General features: G+C 52.5%; 1 protein-coding gene across 5 annotated transcripts in view; it reads right to left on the reverse strand.

Moving 5' to 3' along the window:
* Window positions 1-20491, reverse strand: part of RNF212 (ring finger protein 212) — a 57645-nt gene that overhangs the window by 24477 nt on the left and 12677 nt on the right. For 3 of the 5 annotated variants that reach the window (XM_033213413.1, XM_033213410.1, XM_033213414.1), the window contains 6 exons: window positions 16672-16746; window positions 11985-12041; window positions 7163-7221; window positions 2875-2927; window positions 2727-2775; window positions 942-987 (listed from right to left, as the gene is read on the reverse strand). In XM_033213413.1, the coding sequence (XP_033069304.1) occupies window positions 942-987; window positions 2727-2775; window positions 2875-2927; window positions 7163-7221; window positions 11985-12041; window positions 16672-16746 (339 nt within the window). Of the gene's footprint in view, window positions 1-941; window positions 988-2726; window positions 2776-2874; window positions 2928-7162; window positions 7222-11984; window positions 12042-16671; window positions 16747-17207; window positions 17263-20491 lie in introns of those variants that run through there. The other 2 variants (XM_033213412.1, XM_033213411.1) reach the window with 2 other exon arrangements.

Below are 20491 nucleotides of genomic sequence, written 5' to 3' on the forward strand. Positions count from 1 at the left end.
GATCAACACAGGACCAACACGGGACCAACACAAGACCAACACGGGACCAACACAGGGTCAACATGGGACCAACACAGGGTCAACACAGGACCAACACAGGATCAACACAGGACCAACACAAGACCAACACAGGGTCAACATGGGACCAACATGGGCTCAACACAAGACCAACACAGGACCAACACAAGGTCAACACGGGACCAACATAGGGTCAACACAGGACCAACACAGGATCAACACAAGACCAACATGGGACCAACACAAGGTCAACACGGGACCAACACAGGGTCAACACAAGACCAACACGGGACCAACACAAGGTCAACACGGGACCAACACGGGATCAACACAAGACCAACATGGGACCAACACAGGGTCAACGCGGGACCAACACAAGGTCAACACGGGACCAACACAGGGTCAACACAAGACCAACACGGGACCAACACAAGGTCAACATGGGACCAACATAGGACCAACACAGGGTCAACGCAGGACCAACATGGGACCTGCACGGGAACAACACAGGACCAACACAGGGTCAACACAGGACGAACAAAAGATCAACACAGGACCAACATAGGACCAACACAGGGTCAACACAGGACGAACATGGGACCGGCACGGGAACAACACAGGACCTGCGTGGGACCCTGCCACACTCCATCTGCATTTGCTTTTGTTTCTCCAGATGCAACTGCAGTCCCGGCCATTCAGGCAGAACAGGAGTGTTCTCATGACCCAGCTTACAGCCACAGCCCACCCCTCTCACCCACGGGGCCAGCACATGATGCAGGAGCTAGCACATTGATGCAGGGGCGCTGTGCAAAGTCTGTCTACTGTTGCATGAGCAGTTATATTTTTCAGTACGGAGGAAAATGGGAAATGCCACATGTCTGGTATATGGGAAATGAGGAACTCGGCAGGAGAGAGGCACTTACTTTTCTAATCGGAGAAGGAGAGAGATCAACTTCCATTGACTCCAGTCTGTTAAACACACAGTGAAAGGCTTTGAGTGAGCCCAGGACTTACCATAACATCAGTTGAAATACACACAAGACGAGACCATGCATAAATGTCTAAATCTTCCTCTAGCTTTGTGCTGCAGCCAGAGTTTAGCCACTTAGGCATCTGATCACTGCCATTTCCCTCCCTCTTTAGGGCCACCCGCCGTCTGTACCGGGATGTAGCCTCTCCAGGACACAGAGGTCGCTGGCCAACCCGCCCTGGCTGGGCTCTCCCTGACACGCCTCTCTTGCCTCTCTTGCACACTTGGCTTCTCCCTCCAGACCACCCCTTCTCTTCTCTCTGCCAACGCCTGCCTGGAGCCTGCTAGACTAGGATGTCCTGAGAGTGGGATCCCGAACTGACTTCTGTTATCAATCGCTGCCTGGCCACACATACCACATCATGCATTCTCACTACACACTAGTTCCTTCATTTGCCAAAGGGAGACAGGAAAACATTGCATTCATTTTGCATTGGCCCCCTCCTAGCCCTGCCATCCTTATGGCTCGTGATCTCTGCAGAAAGAGGCTCATTCTTTTCCAACAGCTCCAGCAAGAGTCCCATGGATGACTCCCATTAGTCCAGCCTGGCTGGAGTGAATTTTTCTAATTTTAGGTGGCCTCAGCAACCATTTTGAAGACAGGTTTAACTTTCTCATACCAGAGGCAGGGCTCAGTCACCTTCAACAGTTTCCAGTTCTCCACCAGCTCCCACTGCCTCAGTGTGGTCCATCCGGACACTTGCCTCCCAGTGGCCGCCTCCCTGTGGGAGGGTGGACAAAACCCACTTGGCTGGCCCCGCTGACCCCTCACCCTGCATGGACCGTGCAGATGTGCCACAGTGATGCCCTCAGTCACAGTGGGACCCGTGGAGCTCGTGCCTGCCTGCTCTAAACCCACCAATTAAAACTCCCCACAAGAACCTTGCCTGGATGCTGCCCTGAGCCTCAATAAAGGTGCTGGCCCACGGGGCCCCCTCTCTGCCTGACCCTTCTTTCCTGCCTCTTGCTACCTGTGGACAGAGCACTGTCCTCCCCACGCATGGCACTCTCCGGATCCAGGACCTGTAAGTAATACATCTGCATGTGTTTCCTTTCACAGGGTTGGACTGAATTTGTGCCTTGCATCTGAAGAGCCAGGAGCTACCCCAGGCCGGGTTTTCCCTGGGATGCTGGAGGGAATATGAGGTTGGGCTCCCTTTGCCAGAGTGATGGCCCAGCAGGCATAGCCTGGAGACGGGGCAGATACAAGCCACAGGGCATCTGCCAGTACGAACGTTTCCTGTGTGAAGAACCCCCAGCCATGGGTTGGGTAATGGGTTCAGGCCATCCACCAGGTGAAAGAAGGATTCCATGAAAGGCACCAGGTCAGCCCCTTAATTTCCTGTTAGGGCAGGGCTGTCAGCTGCCGGGCACTGGATCCCCAGTTTAGTGGGGGGGCGGGGGCACACAGAACACTGGGTCACATGATTATTCCCAGACCAATCACTGTGGCTGCAGGGATGGAGTGCTCTGATTGGCCAGCCTGGATCACACACTTAGTTTGGGACCTGAGCCTCACAGGAATATGAAATAAGTACCAAAATGAGTTGATGTCCAGTCAATTGTCTGGACTAGCAAAACCTGGGGGCTTGGAGAGGGGATGGGGTTGGGATTGGAAGGGAGGTGCAGAAGTGGAAAGACCTGCGGGCCCTGTGATTTCTGCGAGCGACCCACACACCTGTCGGGGGTTGATGAGTGAGGTGGCAGTAGGCATCCGTATGGCTTTGCTGGAAGAGTGATGATAAAAATGCCAACGTCAGTGCACACAGTGTGATTCAGCAACATGCATCTCTATTTTGTTCTCTTTCTGGCATGATTTTACTTACTTGAAACTGAACTTTTTATTGTGCTGAAAGCTGTTTGTTGTGATGATCTCATACTAAATAGATGGAGAAAAGGTACTGAATTAAACCATAAAAACTGATGCTCCCCCAGGTCATTCCAACTGAAAGTGTAAGAAGGCTCTGAATCAGTGAAATGTTCTTACTGGGTTTGCAAAGGGCATTTCACAGGAATTCAGCGGTTCCTAAAGGGTCCTGTGAGTCCCACGGCCCTGCTCCTCCCCAGCGCGGAAGCCAAGTGAACTCAACACTCACTGCCATTTACATCACTGGCTCTTGCAACTACAACTGTCACTCAGCACACGGCCACCGATGGTGTTAAAGCTGTGAAATGAACACCTGACAACAGCAGCCACTAACGCACCAGCTTTGAAAGGCCACTAAGAGGCCAGCCATGGTGCCTCCTGTCCGTCATCCCCACACTCTGGGAGGCTGGGGTGCAAGGACTGCTTGAGCCCAGGAGTTGGAGGCTGCAGTGAGCTGTGATTGTACTACTGCACTCCTGCTTAGGCGACAGAGCAAGAACTCATCTCAAAAAAGGAAAAGGAAGGGGAAAGGAAAGGGAAAGAAAAAAGACAAGAAAGAAAAACAGGCCAGCAAGAGAAATATGGACAAGTTACTTGGTCACGTTTTCCAGTCTAGCAACCCTGGACTGATCTCCATGACGGCCAGTAGCAGAGATCGCCTGCTGTGTCCCATGACTCCCGGCCACAGAAGGCTGCTGCACCTGGGTCCTCTCTGCCTCACGGGGCCTGGTGGACTGCTGCGACGCACGTGTAAGACTGGGGGAGTGTGTCTGTTTCCGCAAACACACAGTTTCTGTGGACACACTGAGGTGCATGACTGCAGATGAGGGTGGGGCTGTCTCCTGGCACCGAGTGCCCGTCTATGCTGGCCGGGTTTTGAGATGCGAACAGTCTGCCCTCAGCAATTTCAGTTTGGGACCAAGCTAGCTAGGAACAGGCAGTTGTGCAACAGCTCAACCACTCGGACCTCCGCTGTGCAGTCACCTGCTAGAGCCCACCCTGGCACTGCCCCTCAACCTCCTCACCCAGAGTCACTTATCCTGACAGCCTGTGTCCCAGCCTGACATATAAATTCACTTTCTGCCTCTTCTCCCCCAACACAGAAGCTCCCAGAGGAGAGGCACTTGGCTCGCTTGGCTTACTCCGAATTGCCAGACCCCAGAACAGCGCTGAGAATGCACCTGGTGCTCAGTAAACACTGGCTGTTGCGTGGCTGACTGTGGTGGGTGGAAGTACCTGACCTTCTGTGTCTGGCAGGGCTGTGGCCTGGCTCCTCTGCAGGGCACTTGCTCCTGCTTCCAAACCACTCTAAAATGCACTTTGTTTCATGGGAGCAAGAGGACGATGACAAAAACAACGATGACAACAAAAGTGGGTAGCATGAACGCCACCAGAGTGAGGCTGGGCAAGACGGGGTCAGGGGCAGTGGTCTGGGCGGGTCAGCTGGGCTTGCAGAGCACACAGGAATCCTCTCTGGAGGAAAATGCAGGCGATACCAGGTATGTAGGGAGTGGGACCGACCTGTGCAGCCTCACCAGAGATCAGCAGAAACACACCTCCTCCAGCAAGAGTGGAAGAAAAGAAGGCAGATTTGGATTCCTGAGGGTATCAGGTAAGGAAAACAAAAAGGCTGCCTGTGAGATGACGACATAAAAGACGAAGATGCAACAACGAGCAAAGATTATTTTCCAAATGGTGAAATGAGCAGGGACGTTCTAGAAATGTTAACTGTAATGGACAGAACAAAAACTCAATGGGGCCGGGGGCGGTGGCTCACTCCTGTAATCCCAGCACTTTGGGAGGCCCAGGTGGGTGCATCACCTGAGGTCAGGAGTTCAAGACCAGCCTGGTCAACATGGTGAAGCCCTGTCTCTACTAAAAATACAAAAATTAGCCGAGCATGGTGGTGGGCACCTGTAGTCCCAGCTACTCCAGAGGCTGAGGCAGGAGAATTGCTTGGACCGGGAGGCGGAGCTTGCAGTGAGCTGAGATTGTGCCACTGCACTCCAGCCTGGGTGACAGAGTGAGACTCTGTCTCAAAAACAAACTCTCAGTGGGGTTCACTGGCTTAACTTAAAAATCAGGGAGCTGGAAGAAGCAACCAGCATGTGACCAGGTGGCCTAAGACAACGGAGATCACAGCAGAGGCTGATGTGGAGGGCAGGGAGCTGCAGGCCGTGGCCGGGGATACAGAGGGTACTTGAAAAGATAATGGGCAGGAATTTTACAGAATTGATGCAAAACACGAATCCACAGAATGAAAGAAAATTATACACCAAGAAGGAAAAACATGAAAATAATTCCACACTTTGATGCATTTTTTTTTTTTTTGAGAGACAGAGTTTTGCTCTTGTTACCCAGGCTGGAGTGCAATGGCATGATCTTGGCTCACTGCAACCTCTGCCTCCCGAGTTCAAGAGATTCTCCTGCCTCAGCCTCCTGAGTAGCTGGGATTACAGATATGCACCACCACACTTGGCTAATTGTGTATTTTTTTAGTAGAGATGGGGTTTCTCCATGTTGGTCAGGCTGGTCTCGAACTCCTGACCTCAGATGATCCACCCACCTTGGCCTCCCAAAGTGCTGGGATTACTGGCGTGAGCCGCCGCGCCCGGTCCCTTTGATGCATTTTAAGTATCTGCCTTTCCTCTTGTGATGCTTTAAAGGAGGAATTTGCAAATGGGGCTAGCTAGTAAATGTAGGAGGCTTTGCTGTCCACATAAAGTCTCTGTTGCAATGCATTTACAATCTTCTAAAAATGTAAAAGCCATGCTCAGTTTGGAGGCTACATGAAAATACGCTGTGGCCAGGTGCAGTGGCTCACGTCGGCCACTGCAGCACTTTGGGATGCTGAGGTGGGAGGATCACTTGAGCTCAGGAGTCCAAGACCAGCCTGGGTAACATAGTGAGACCCCATCTCCCCAAAAAATAAAAAAAATTAGCTGGGTGTGGTGGTGCATGCCTGTGGTCCCAGCTACTTGGGAGGCAGAGGCAGCAGAATCACCTGAGCCTTGGGAGGTTGAGGCGTGAGCTGAGATTACACCACTGCACTCCAGCCTGGGTGACAAAGGAAGACCCTGTCTCAAAAAAAAAAAAAAAAAAAAAAGCGAAGGAAAGGAAGGAGGAGAGAATACACTGCGAGCTGGATTTGGCCTGGAGTTTCCTTGCTGACACCTGGAACACACCCTTCACAAGACAAGCCTGTGGTAACTCTTAGAACCCAAAACAACGACAGGGGAAAGAAGCCCTTTTCACCAGAGGCCATCAGAACCTCATGTCAGGAGCAGGGCCACCAGCCAGTATGACTGGCATCCCCAGCTTCCCTCAGGCCCCATGGCCCCAGTGAGGCCATGCCATGCTCAGCTGCCTGACACAGCAGGGAGGCGGGCACCTACACACACGCTGGAGGCTCACCCACTCCTACACACACGGCCAATGGGAGGCAGACAGGGCTCCTGACTCCTCGACCTTCACGTTAGTGTGCAGCCACCAGACAGGCACTTGTGACCATTCAACATATCTCATAAAATGTAAGGCATCGCCGAGTGTAAAATGCGCAGCATCTGTGTATTACTGTGGTAACTGAACTCTGGCTGTTATTGATTCCAAATTCCAGAAACACTGACTGCAGTAAAAGTGCATTCAGCGCAGAGGCAATATGGCAAAGGCACAGGTGAGCTAAAATGTACAAGAAAGGAGGCTTTCAAATGGCTGGATTTTCCAGATACTGAAATGTAATGCTTTAAGTCCCCATTTTGGTTAATCCTAGCAACTCTAGACGTTTCTCCCTAAGATGCATCACCCATTCACAGCAATGCCTTTAGACACAGAACTTGCCACATATATGTACCTTCCACAAACGGCTACAACTCCTGGCAGAAAGCAGGCCGCCAGGCTGCAGGTGGAGTCCCGCAGTCCCTGGCCGCAGGGCCACCCTGCCTATGCTGGGTCACTCTGGAGAGGCCAAGGGCGCCTGCTGTTCTCCCAGACCCCTCCCACACTCAGGAATCACTGGGGCAGCTGCCCCAAGGAGAACTATTCGTGTCTTTTTCACTTTTTCTTTTTTGTCTCCCTTCTTCCCTTCGGTTTTCCCACAGCATTTTTGCTCTGAGAAAAGTTTCTGGTAAATCAACGAGCTCTTCCCTCTGCATCTGAGGTCATCTTTCTTTCTTCATCTTGGAGAGCCAGACCAATGCACGTGGCGGTGGCTGCCTCCACTGCACTCATGGGGGGTTGGGGGGGCTTACCTTTGCAGCTGTTCTATCTGCAGCACTGACTTCCTAAGGGATTCTTCCAACCTAGAAATCTAAACATAATTGCACAACCTCTGTTATTAGACAGGCTATGCTGAGTGACACTGTGACCCTCTAAATTTCTTAAACCATGAATCAGAATGTGGGTTACTCTGCATGGAGTTGCCCTCATGCTGCTCATGAGTAAATCTGCCTGGATTCCGGTCCATCAGATACTTAGGAAATTGGCCTTGGGGGCCATGCAGAGCTAAGTCAAACCGAAGCCCCAGGAGACAAATTTCAGCGCAGCACCCTCCACAAGCCAACATGATCTGAATTCAGTGTCAGCCCTTCCAGGGCAGCACCCAGCCTCAAAGTCAGACACAAGCACCTTTTCCACACACGGTCACTGCCAGGTCATCTCACAGCACAGCCTCTGCTGTCAGGCTGGAACCCCGCCCTGTGTGTGGGAGCTGCCAGACCCTGAGGGAGTGACTAGAGTCTAGGATCCCACTGTCCAGTCTGTAATCATGGCTCATGCCCATCCTCGAGGTTTGCTGGGAGGATGTGGAGACAACAGACACAAAATATAACAAAAGCTAAGCCCAGACTGGCTCCTGCAAGAAGCTTCCAGGCAGGGTTTTGGGTGGTGGGCCTGGGAGGGGTAGGGGAAAGAGGATGGCATGGGGGTGGCAGGTCAGGGGTGGGGGTGAGAGGATGGTGTGGGGAAGAAAGGATGGGGTAGGGGTGAGAGGACTGTGTGGGGGTGAGAGGATGGGGTGGGGGTGACAGGAAGGGGTGGGGGTGAGAGAGGATGGGGTGGGGGTGGAAGGACGGGGTGGGGGTGAGAGGATGGAGTGGGGTGACAGGATGGGGTTGGAGAGAAAGGATGGGATGGGGTGAGAGGATGGCATGGGGTGGAAGGACAGGGGTGGGGTAAGAGGATGGGGTGGGGGTGAAAATGGGATGGGGGAGAGAGGAGAGGATGGGGTGGGGGAGAGAGAATGGGTGGGGGGTGAGAGGAAGGGGTGGGGGAGAGAGGATGGGATGGGGGAGAGAGGATGGGGTGGGGGAGAGAGAGGATAGGGTCAGGACGGGACAATGGCATGGGGGTGGCAGGACAGGAGTTGGGAGAGTGGATGGGGTGAGGGAGAGAGGATGGGTGGGTGACAGGATAGGTGGGGGTGCCAGAATGGGGTGAGGGTGATAGGGTGGGGTGACAGGGTGGGTGAGGGAGACAGGATGGGGTGAGGGTGACAGAACCAAGGCGGGGAGTGACAGGATGAGGTGTGGGTGACACAACAGGGGAGAGGCTGACAGGGTGGGTGTGGCAGAAGCAGGAGGGGGTAATAGGATGGGGTAAGGGGGTGACAGAATGGGGTTGAGAGGTGACAGAATGTGGTGGGGGTATGATATGGTTTGGCTGTGTCCCCACCCAAGTCTCATCTCAACTTGTAATCCCATGTGTCACGGGAAGAATCTGGGGGAGGTGATTGGCTCATGGGGGTGGCTTCCCCCATGCTGTCCTTATGACATTGAGTTCTCACGAGATCTGAAGATTTAAAAGTGTTTGGCAGCTCCCTCCACTCCCTCTCCTGCCACTAAGTAAGATGTGCCTTGCTTCCCCTTTGCCTTCTGCCATGATTCTAAGTTTCCTGAGGGCTTCCAGCCACGCAGAATTGTGAGTCAATTAAATCCCCTTCCTTTATAAATCAAGCAGTCTCAGGTAGTTCTTTATAGCAGTGTGACAATGGACTAATATAGAAAATTGGTACCGGTAGAGTGGGGCACTGCTATAAATATATCTAAAAATGTGGAAGCAACTTTGGGACTGGGTAATGGACAGAAGTTGGGACAATCTGGAGGGCTCAGAAGAAGACAGAAAGGTGTGAGAAAGTTTGGAACTTCCTAGAGATTTGTTGAATGGTTTTGACCAAATGCTGACAGTGATATGGATGGTGAAGTTCTGGCTGAGAATGTCTCAGGTAGAGATGAAGAATTTACTGGGAACTGGAGCAAAGGCCACTCTTGCTTTAGCAAAGAGACTGGAGGCATTTTGCTCCTGCCCTCGAGATCTGTGGAACTTTGAACTTGAAAGAGATGACTTAGGGTATCTGGCAAAAGAAATTTCTAAGCAGCAAAGCGTTCAAGATGTGACCTGGCTTCTTCTGAAAGCATACAGTCATGTAAGTGTTCACAAAGAAATGATATGAAATTGACACTTATGTTTAAAAGACAAGCAGAACACAGAAGTCCAAAAAAATTGCAGCATGACCATGCAGTAGAAAAGAAAAACCCATTTTCTGGGGAGAAATTCAAGCTGGCTGCAGAAATGTGCTTGTAAGTAACGAGGAGCCAAGATGGTGGAGAACATGCCTCCAGGGCATGTGAGAGATCTTCACAGCAGCCCCTCTCATCATAGGCCCAGAGAGAAAAAAGTAGTTTGATGGGCCAGGCCACGGTACCCTGCCCAACTCTTGTGCAGCCTCAGGACATGGCGCCCTGCATTCCAGCCGCTCTAGCTCCAGCCATGACTAAAAGGGTCCAAGGTACAATTTGGGCTGCTGCTTCAGACGGTGCAAACCCCAAGCAATGGCGGCTTCCATATGGTGTTGGACCTGCATGTGTGCAGAAGACAAGAGTTGAGGTTTGGGAACCTCCACCTAGATTTCAGAAGATGTATGGAAATGTCTGGATATCCAGGCAGAAGTCTGCTGCAGAGGCAGAGCCCTCACAGAGAATCTCTGTTAGGGCAGTGCAAAAGGGAAATGTGGGGTGGTTGCTCCCACACAGAGTCCCAACTGGGGCGCTGCCTAGTGAAGCCATGAGGGCCACTGTCCTCCAGACCCCAGAATGGTAGATCCACTGACAGCTTGCACTGTATACCCAGAAAAGCTACAGGCACTCAACCCCAGCCCAGAAAGCAGCCATTGGGGCTGTACCCAGCAGAGCCAGAGCAGTGGAGCTGCCCAAGGCCTTGGGAGCTCCCTGACCCTTACATCACCATGTCCTGGATGTGAGACATCAGATAAGAGGAGAAATTTAAGATTTAATGGCTGCCCTGCTGGGTTTTGGACTTGAATGGGGCCTGCAGCCCCTTTGTTTTGGTCAATTTCTCCCACTTGGAATGGGAACATTTACCCGATGCCTGTACCCCCATGGCATCTTGGAAGTAACTAACTTGTTTTTGATTCTACAGGCTTACAGGTGAAAGGAACTTGCCTTGTCTCAGGTAAGACTTTGGGCTTGGACTTCTGAGTTTATGCTGGAATGAGTTAAAACTTTGGGGGACTGCTGGGAAGGTATGATTGTGTTTTGAAATGCGAGAAGGATATGAGATTTGGGAGGGGCCAGGGGTGGAACGATGTGGTTTGGCTCTGTGTCCCCATCCAAATCTCACTTTGAATTGCAATCTCCATGTGTCAAGGGAGGGACCTGGTGGGAAGTGACTGGATCATGGGGCTGTTTTTGTGATAGTGAGTTCTCATGAGATCTGATGGTTTAAAAGTGTTTGGCAGGTCCCCCTGCCCTCTCTCTTGCTGGTATGTAAGACGTGCCTTGCTTCTCCTTTGCCTTCTGCTATGACTGTAAGTTTCCTGAGGCCTTCCCAGCCATGTGGAACTGTGAATCAATACAACCTCTTTCCTTTATAAATTACTGAATCTCAGGTAGTTCTTTATAGCAGTGTGAACACAGACTGATACGGGGTGACAGGACAGGGCAGGCGTGAGGGGTGACAGGATGGGATGAGGGGTGACAGGATGGGATGGGGTGACGGGACAGGGTGGGGGTAGCAACATGGTGTGAATGGTGACAGGATGGTGTAAGGGATTAGAGGTGACAGGACAGGGATGGGGTAACAGGATGAGGTGACAGGATGGGGTGGGGATGAGATGGGGGTGACAGGACAGGGCAAGGTGACAAGACAGGGTGGGCGTAACAGGATGGAAGGGGTAAGGAAGGGGTGACCGGCTGGCAAGCAGGGCCAAAGGTGATCTGTCTGCTCCAGGTCTGGGTGTACATAAAATGTTCATGCACAGACAGGAGGCAGCAGGGTCACACACTTGCTTCCGTACTCAGGGAATGGCCCCAGGGTCCCTTGTCTTTAAAGCTGGGTTCCTGACTTTACCGACTACATAACCTTCAAAGTTTTTCAAAAAGGACTTGTTTTTTAAAATGGGATAGTTGAGCAGAGAAGCCTTCAAGCTGCCTCCCAAGTTCCCAAGACCCCGATGTTGACCCTAGTGGCTGAGGGGATAAATGTGGTTGGGCAGGGAGGCCCATGTGGTGCTGCACCCAATGGGCTACTTGGTAACTACAGACAAGGGTTGGGCCAATAGGCTGGTCAGAAGGGGACAGTGACAATGTCCCCATAGCTGGAAACACACAGAGAAACAGATATTGCATCTAGCAGCCTGTCCCCTTTGAGAACAAGGTGTTAACAAGTCTGACATTTAAAACTACAGGTCGGCCGGGCGCGGTGGCTCAAGCCTGTAATCCCAGCACTTTGGGAGGCCGAGACGGGCGGATCACGAGGTCAGGAGATCGAGACCATCCTGGCTAACACGGTGAAACCCCGTCTCTACTAAAAATACAAAAAAAAACTAGCCGGGCGAGGTGGCGGGCGCCTGTAGTCCCAGCTACTCGGGAGGCTGAGGCAGGAGAATGGCGTAAACCCGGGAGGCGGAGCTTGCAGTGAGCTGAGATCCGGCCACTGCACTCCAGTCCGGGCGACAGAGCGAGACTCCGCCTCAAAAAAAAAAAAAACAAAAACAAAAACAAAAAAAAAAAACAAAGGTCAAAATAATTCAAGTGACAAAGAATCTATTCGACTTACCTTTTCTCTATAGAAGGCTAACAATCTCTTCCTGTGTTTTTCTTGAAATTCTGAAACCTGAAAAGATCATACGTTTCAGCTGCTGACACGGGTACATGATCTCTGTGGCTGGAAGTTTTGTTGGGGGAGGAGGAGGCTAGAGGGACTCTCAGAACAGCTCACAGTGCTTGTCTTATGTGTGTCCTGCCCCCACAGATGCCCATGGCCAGTGCTTGCCAGGGCAGACAACCCCCACGGGTGGGCAGAGAAAGTGAGTGCCAGCAGGCAGGGCCAAAGGCAAACACAGGGGAGGCTTAACAGGCATGACAGGAAAGTCTCCCCAGCAACCTGCTCCATTCATTATTAGAGGACAGCACCCTGTGGTTGGCCCAGTGGTGCTGTCCCTCTGATAATGGCCACTGGTTTGAGGAAGGGCCTCCTGACCAAACAGTGTTGGACCAATGGCAGGGGCAGAGGGAAAGAGAGCTGGCACACAGAATGAGGCTAAGCGAGACCCACAGAGCTGGCAGACGCCTAGTGGGCCTGTCTGCACTCCCAGAGCCAGCCATGCCTGACACCAGCACCCTCCCATTTACAGGAGCCCCAGATTCCATGTATGCTGTCTAGACAGCTTGAACTGGGTTTCTGAGAGTACCACCATAAGCAGCAAAGAGAGGCCTGTGATTTCCTCAGAGGAAGAAAGAGCTATTTCATGAGTCAAGTGTTCACACAATGGTGCCTACCCTCTGCAAAGACCAGGCTGGAAAGGCCGAAAAACAACAGGGCTAACGGTGGCTCCATTGCTACTGAAAGTCAGCATCCTCTAGCTCCATCCCCCACTTCATTCCACCCCGCCATCTGCGGTGATAACACAAGCAAAAGGGAGCGGCTTGCATCTGCCCATGGCTCACTGGCCCAGTGCAAACACAGGGCAGGCTTCTTCCCTTCTGTGGAAAGGCAGGCCCAGCACAGGCCAGGCCTTTGTTCCCAACCTCCTCCATGACAGGCCATCTCCAGAGGACGGGGCTGCACAGGGGCCCTCCTACAGGACAGCAGGGATGACAGCCTCGTGGTCTCCTGGCTGCTGTGTCCTCAGAGTGACTCGGAGCTCTAAGGTTCTCCCCTACTCGACAAGGGGACTGTGCCTCCACCAAGGAGGGAAGACAGTCTTGGGTACTACGCCATGGGCTATGAAGAGGAGTGGACAGGACTCTGCAGGCTGCCCTGACTCCAGTTCTCGGGCACATCGCAGGTCACAGCCAGGGCATCTTTCCAACCTTTGCCGACACGTCTCAAGTCCTGCTGCCTGTCGGGGACACCTGCACGCGCCCCTCAAGCCCCGCTCAACTGTGCCTGTGTGGGAGGCTTCTCCAAAGCACCCTCAGCAGGAACATTCCACCCGCAGGCAAGGGCCTCTGCTCCTCAGCTTCACATGCTCGTGGAGGCGCCTGCCAGCAGACATGCCTGATCCCGACGGTGGGGGCGCCCGGTCTGGCTGTTCTCAGAGAAAGGCCTTGGTGAGATGAGGTCAGTCTGTGGCTGGCTCTGATTTGGCAGGGCAGGTGTGGCTGCAGCAAGGACTGGGCTGCAGGGCAAGTCTCTAAGGGGACCTGAGCAGCAGATGGGGTGAGTTCAACTGAGCATGGAGCTGGGGAGCCTCACATGAGCTTGGGGGGCAGCCAAGACCCACTTGTCCAGGTGTTGAGGGGTCTATACCAGCCTCCAGGTCTCCACTAGGGGGAGCCAAACAGGCCTGCAGCATCATGCCGCCTCGGCGGTTTGTCTGGTCTGGACTCTGACCAATGTTGGGGCCCAGAGACTTGAGACACTGGGTGTGGCCTCAGAAGAGTGTAGATTTTAATACTAAAACAAAGTTTAAAAGGGATGGTGAGTGTTTATCTTGCAGAGAATATGCCTCTTGAACTGAGCCAGAGAAACAGGTCAATGAAATCACTGCAAAACTCCAGGGCTGTGACGGTCACAGAGGCTGTGCTGGGCCAGGTCAGACCAGGGCCCCAAGGAGGAGCTGCCCGGTGCTCATGGGTGCTTTGCCCACATCCTGCGAACCAGGAGGCTGTGAAGGCCTGAGAGTGAAGGTAGTTGGGGGACAGTGCAGGTCACTCACGCGGACTCTCACCAAAAGGCCAGGAGAGGCGGCTGCCTGGTCCAAAGCACACTTCTGACTCTTCAGTTCACTACCAGTTCCCCTCCACGGAGTGGACTGTGCCAGCATTCGTCATCATGAGCTCCTGACCACACCAGGACCAGTGTCTGCATGCTCAGTGCTGACGAAGCCTGAGGTAGGGCAGAGGCTGGGTGGATGGAACGATCTTAGAGGGTTATTGGGAAGAGGAAGATGTTTGTTACCAACTAGACTAGGAAGGGGGACTGGGGCGGGCAGAGGCTGAGGTGGTTTGTTGATGCTGTCCCAGGACAGGTCCCAAGGCCTGAGCCGTGGTGATCACAGTTTTGGTCTTGGGCCGGTTTTGCACTTTTAAAAGTTACTGAGGGCCCCAAAGAGCTTTGCTTATGTGGGTTTTATCTGTCGATATTTACCCTATTAGAAATTAAGACTGAGACAAATTTAAAAGTATTAATTCATTTAAAAATAACAATAAATCCATTATTTGTTAATATATGTAACAAATATTCCAATATTTATGTTACGTTGATATTAGAGTGTAAATATTACAATACCACATCATGTAGCTGCGGGAAAATTCCACCCTGTGCTTGTGGCGCTCACCTCCGTAGTGTAACTGACAGACGGTGGGGCTGTGAGGTCACTGGGCAGAGCCTGTGCTGCCCAGGCTGGAGCCAGCCATCTCCACGGTCCATGCCTAAAGCCTGAGAGACCTGAGAGGCAGAGCAGACAGGTGGCTGGAGGGGCTGGTCGGGTCTGCTGGGTCTTCTCTCCGGAGACAGCACCTGGCTTCTGCAGCACTTGGCAACACTACCCTGCAGCGCGCAGCCTGTGGCTCCGAGGTCTGCGACAACATACGTGTTTCATGAACTCCAGCGACTTCTGGCCCCAAGGGGACTTGGCTCGAATGAGGGTCCTGCTGGATGGAGCAGGGTGGGGGGGTGAGGTGCGTCCTGGATGGTGTTTCCATGGGACTCTGGCTGGCTCTGGGACTGCCGGCATCCTGGTCTGGGTGCTCATGTGGTGCTGAGCCAGTACTCTTGGGGATATCCGGGTGCTGCTTGGCTTCCATGGGTTGAGCCTCTGGGCACCTCCCTGGAGGATGTGGCTGAGCATAACTTGAGATGGGAACAGCCTCAGGACAGCCCAAGACACTGTGGCTGATTCAGGTTGTTTCAGAACCAAGGAAGCTTGCTGCAGTGCGACAACCTCCCAGAGAGAGGACAGTCTTGGTGACCTGGCTGACCACAGCCTGAAGGCACAAGCCCACCAAGGAGAGTGACATGCGGGGGTCCATCTTCAGTCTCTTGCCTCAGATCCTGGCTGCCCCTACTAGGCCTCTTTCCCTGCAAGGCAGGTGGGGTGGCCAACGGTGGGTGCTGCACTCTTGACAGAAGAGGGAAAGGAAGTGCGGGATGGGGGCCGGGGAAGGACCCCTTCCTCTCCGGGCAGCTTTCCCCCAGACTGGTGGACTGCAGCTGTCCAGTGACATCCAAGGAGGCCAGAAGTGCCACTCAGCATGCGGGGGTGGGCACAGAGGACAATGACCTATGTCAGAAGCTGGGGGTGGGGGAGGCTTGGCATGGAGGTGCGTGCTAACTGGGAGGAGGGTCAAGAAGAAACAGGTAGGGAATGGACAAGCTGCAACTGAGAGGACTGGCACAGCAGCTGGCAAAAGCTGCCAGGGGAGGGGACCTGGAGCCAACACTTCCACAGCAGGGCCTCAGCTGCCAGGAGGGGGGACCATGGAGCCAACATTACCATGGCAAGGGCTCAGCTTTCAGGAGGGGGCCCACGGAGCCAACATTGCCACGGCAGGGATCAGTGGGGATCGGAAGCCTGGCAGGCAGAAGGCCCCAGGCGACTGTCAGAGAAGGACAGTGTCAAGAAGAAACCTGCTGCCCTGAACCCAGAGAGCCCTGACCTGGTGGGGAGGGTTCCCAAACCTGAGATTCTAAGGTGTGAATATGGGGAGGGGGCATCTTGCCCAAAAGGACCCCAGAGCTGACTGAGACCACTTTGTCTCAATGTGACGCCAAAAGCAAAAACAACAATAAAATAGACCAAATGGACGTTGTCAAAATCAGAACCTTTTGTATGTAAATGTTTCACCATTAAGAAAGTAAAAATTCAACCCACAGAAATATTCTGGCAGAAAATATTTGCTGATCAAATATCTTCAAAGGAACTTGCCTCCAAAATACAGAAAACACATGATCTCAGGATAGTGCACCTGCTCACCACAGAACCAAGCGCACCCCCGACAGCTCCACAGTCTCAGGATAGTGCACCTGCTCATCACGGAACCAAGCGCACCCCTGACAGCTCCACTGTCTCAGGATAGTGCACCTGCTCATCACAGAACCAAGCGCACCCCCGACAGCTCCACAGTCTCGGGATAGTGCACCTGGCTCACCACGGAACCAAGCGCACCCCCCACAGCTCCACGGTCTCAGGAGAGTGCAACTGCTCACCACGGAACCAAGCGCACCCCCGACAGCTCCACGGTCTCGGGATAGTGCACCTGCTCATCACGGAACCAAGCTGCGCCCCCCTACAGCTCACCTGGGAGGTTTCCCTGGAGTACTTCTTACACAGACTGCCTATGCTCATGAAGAATGCCTGGATATCTGCATCAGTCTGAAAGAGAAAGAAACAACTCTACATTTATTGCGTCTAATAAATGCTTCTGGCCACCAGTTAAAAACTGTGCTTCAAGACCTAGAATTAGCTGTAGATGACTCAAATGGCCAGTACATTGTGAATGGCCTCTCAGGGGCCCTGCCAGGCACAGCTTCGATCAGCAGGACAGTCCCTCGTCCTGGCCGCTTCCTTCTGAGGGCGGTGCCAGGCAGAGGTGAGGGCTGGGAGGCAGAGCCTGGTAGGCGCTGAGCCCCTCTGGGCTACGGCAAAGACACGCCCCCTCCTCAAAAGGGTCTTAGTGAGGGCAGAAGGTCGCCATGAATGAAGGCCTCCAGCCCAGCCTCCTGCACAGTGGAGCTATACTAAAATCAGAAGGATGAAATAAGCTGACAAGCATTAAGTCACCACTATGTAGTCACAAGTACATGCCGAGTTATTTAAAAAGCAAGTGTAAGGACCTTAAGAAAGGATGCAGGTTTAAAAAACAGCATCTGGTAGGCCGGGCGTGGTGGCTCACGTTTGTAATCTCAGCATTTCAGGAGGCCGAGGCAGGCGGATCACGAGGTCAGGAGATGAGACCATCCTAGCTAACACGGTGAAACCCCATCACTATTAAAAATACAAAAAAGTAGCCGGCGTGGTGGCAGGAGCTTGTAGTCCCAGCTACTCGGGAGGCTGAGGCAGGAGAATGGTGTGATCCCGGGAAGGTGGAGGTTGCAGTGAGCCAAGATCACGCCACTGTACTCCAGCCTGGGCAAGAGAGCGAGACTCTGTTTCAAAAAAAAAAAAAAAAACAGCGTCTGGTTACAAGCGCTCATGCAGACGCTGCCAACTTCCTTCTCAAGTGCCTCCAGGGTGCCCTGCCTCACCTCCCCACACCCCTGGCCTTCCCTCACTTTCCCCACCAAGGACCATGCTAGCACAAAATACCAGGTGACAGCTGTGCTAGGCATGGAGCTGCCGTGAACCAGAATCGCCTGAGCAGTTCAAAGAAAAGGGGCTCCTGCTTGTAATCCCAATACTTTGGGAGACTAAGGTGGGCGGATCGCTTGAGGTCAGGAGTTCAAGACCAGCCTGGCCAACATGGTGAAACCCCATCTCTATCAAAAATACAAAAGTTACCTGGGCGTGATGGCAGGTGCCTGTAACCCCAGCTACTTGGGAGGCTGAGGCAGAAGAATCGCTTGAACCCGGGAGGCGGAGGTTGCAATGAGCCAAGATCACACCATTGTACTCCAGCCTGGGCGACAGAGCGAGACTCCATCTCAAAACAAACAAACAAACAAACCCCTCAAACACCAAAATCCAAAACCAAAAACAAAGAAAGGGGCAAACACCAGAATGACAAGATGTAGGAAGAACCTTGTGCCTCCTCCCATTCTGTGGTTCAGGACGGTGAGCGTGTAGAAGGTCAAGACAGTCATCTGAGCCCATCCACCTACCTACCACTGGCTCCCCAAATCCCACTGAAATGATAGTAAAATTTAGGAAAAAATATTCTATTTGTGGTAGAAAACAGGAAATGATACCTTGAATCAATCAGACTGAAGAATTCTAGAAGACAGTGTAGACTGGCTTAGATCAGGATGAAGGCATCAGCTCCAATACCCAGGGCAGGTGCAGATGAAGAGGTCCTGGAACCTACTCCAGAATCCACTCCCAAGTCCCCAGATGCAGAGGCCAGAGCATCCTGGAGGTGAGCTCCTCTGTAACGCGGGGACTCAAACCCAGCAGAGGGGAGACCTGGCTCTGGCTCGGATGGGGTAGGAGCTCCTGTGTAACACCCTCCCATACATACCAAACGGCAAAGGCACAAGCAGTGTGTCCAATGGGACAGGGGTCAGGAGCTCAGAGTCTGGCCTAAATCCAGCTCTGCACACCCTTGACTTGCAACCCTGCTTCTTCACCTAATTCCTCCGTGCCTTGGTCTCCCCATGTATAAAAGAGAAGCAGAAACAGCACCCTCTCAGCCCTGGCCATGGCAAGCAGCAGGTGACACAATACAGGAAAAGTGCCCCCAGCGGAACATGGCCCATGTGAGTGCACAGGGAACAGGGACTGTCACTATTATCTAAAGTATATTATAAATACACAGATGACTCAAAGACAAGACCAACAGCCATGGACCAGAAATGGGAGCAATGGAAGAAGCTGTCACAGATCGATCTGGCTCCATGGCCTTCTGGGTAAGGGGGACTGAGTCATTCTACACATGACAGACACCCCAGAATGTCCAGAAGATGAGCTTAGAGACAGAACAGTCAAGAAGTCTACAAAACTAACAAATGGCATCACAACACAGATGCACAGACCTCAGTGAGGCCTGAGCAGAACGCAGGCAGCCATTCCTCCACCCCTGGCACCCATGTTGCAGAGAGCCGGCGATGAGCCAGGGGCTGGCATTTTCAAAGTGCTAAGGTGCATTCATTTTCAACAAAGAATTCTGAAGTCTGTGAAAATGTACTTCAAGAAAAAGAGGCATTTTTTAAAAACAGAAACTGAAAGTTTGTCACTAACAGTGCAGCACTAAAATAATGAAGGAATTCCCTGTAGGTAGGAAAAATAATTCCTGACAGAAGCACAGAGATTCGGGAGGCAGAGAGGAACAGAGAGGAGGGGGAAATGGGGGGAAATCTAAATGAGTATTAGCTGTCCATGGCTGCACTGTATGGTGGGGCCTAGTGCAGTGACAGCCGGTGTGGCTGGAGGAGCGGTGCAGGGAAGGCCAGGAGAAGGGGGATTGGGTGAGAGCTGAGGCCCTCGCATCATCAGGAAAATTGAATTTATGTTAGACTTTTAAAAGTCAAGATTGTTCGCACAATTCCTAGGAAAATCATAAACTAATGTTTTCTTTTTGTATTTAATTTTTAAAAGGGGGGTGTGTGCTCCACAATGGTACAGGAATGAGGATACACAGTTAAATCTCACAGTGTGACTGAAGGCCTTTGCTGTGTCTGACATTACCACAGCAGAGGGCGTAAGGACTGGAGGAAACCAACGCCAGTGCAGAGCAATCGAGTCCACGAGGCCCGAAGGCGCAAGCGGACAGGGAGGCACCACCGTGCGCGATCCACGGAGCTCTCCTCATGCAGCTGTAAAGGCGTGCTGTTGGTGACTCGCTGTCAGACACAGGAAAGGGGCACTGCAAAAGAGTGCTCTTATCATCACGAAGGCTGATTCAGCCACTGCAACTAGGCAGGAAGGGGGTTCTCTGGCTAGGAATGCCAGCCCTAATTTACCGTCTTGAAACACACACAGATTGTACTGGCTGCAGCCCGCTACTTTCCTTGGGGTGCCAGGCTCACACGGGATTTCCTTGCTGGAGTCACTGATTTCATCTTCTTTTGCTTGCTGTCTGCACGGACTTTGCATGGCTTCAGAATTGTACCAGGCTTACTGCTTTCCTGTGATACCTCTAGGGTTAGGTCTTGTTTTGTGTTCCTGTCAAACATTCTGAAATTACTGTAAGACCCAGTCACAACACTGTCAGATCCATTCCAACAACAATTGAATTAGTCAGACACATGGTCCTTTTCACACAGTGCACAGTTTACTTCCAAGCTACTCGTGCACCTGTTACATTTCCACAGGTATTTTTTCTTTTTTTGAGATGGAGTCTCACCCTGTGGCCCAGGCTGGAGTGCAGGGGCGCAATCTTGGCTCACCACAACCTCCACTCCCCAGGTTCAAGTGATTCTCCAGCCTCAGGCTCCCAAGTAGCTGGGATTACAGGCGTGCGCTA

Source organism: Trachypithecus francoisi, unplaced genomic scaffold (assembly GCF_009764315.1).
Source record: "Trachypithecus francoisi isolate TF-2019V2 unplaced genomic scaffold, Tfra_2.0 Lachesis_group1, whole genome shotgun sequence".
In the NCBI taxonomy this organism is placed as follows: domain Eukaryota; kingdom Metazoa; phylum Chordata; class Mammalia; order Primates; family Cercopithecidae; genus Trachypithecus; species Trachypithecus francoisi.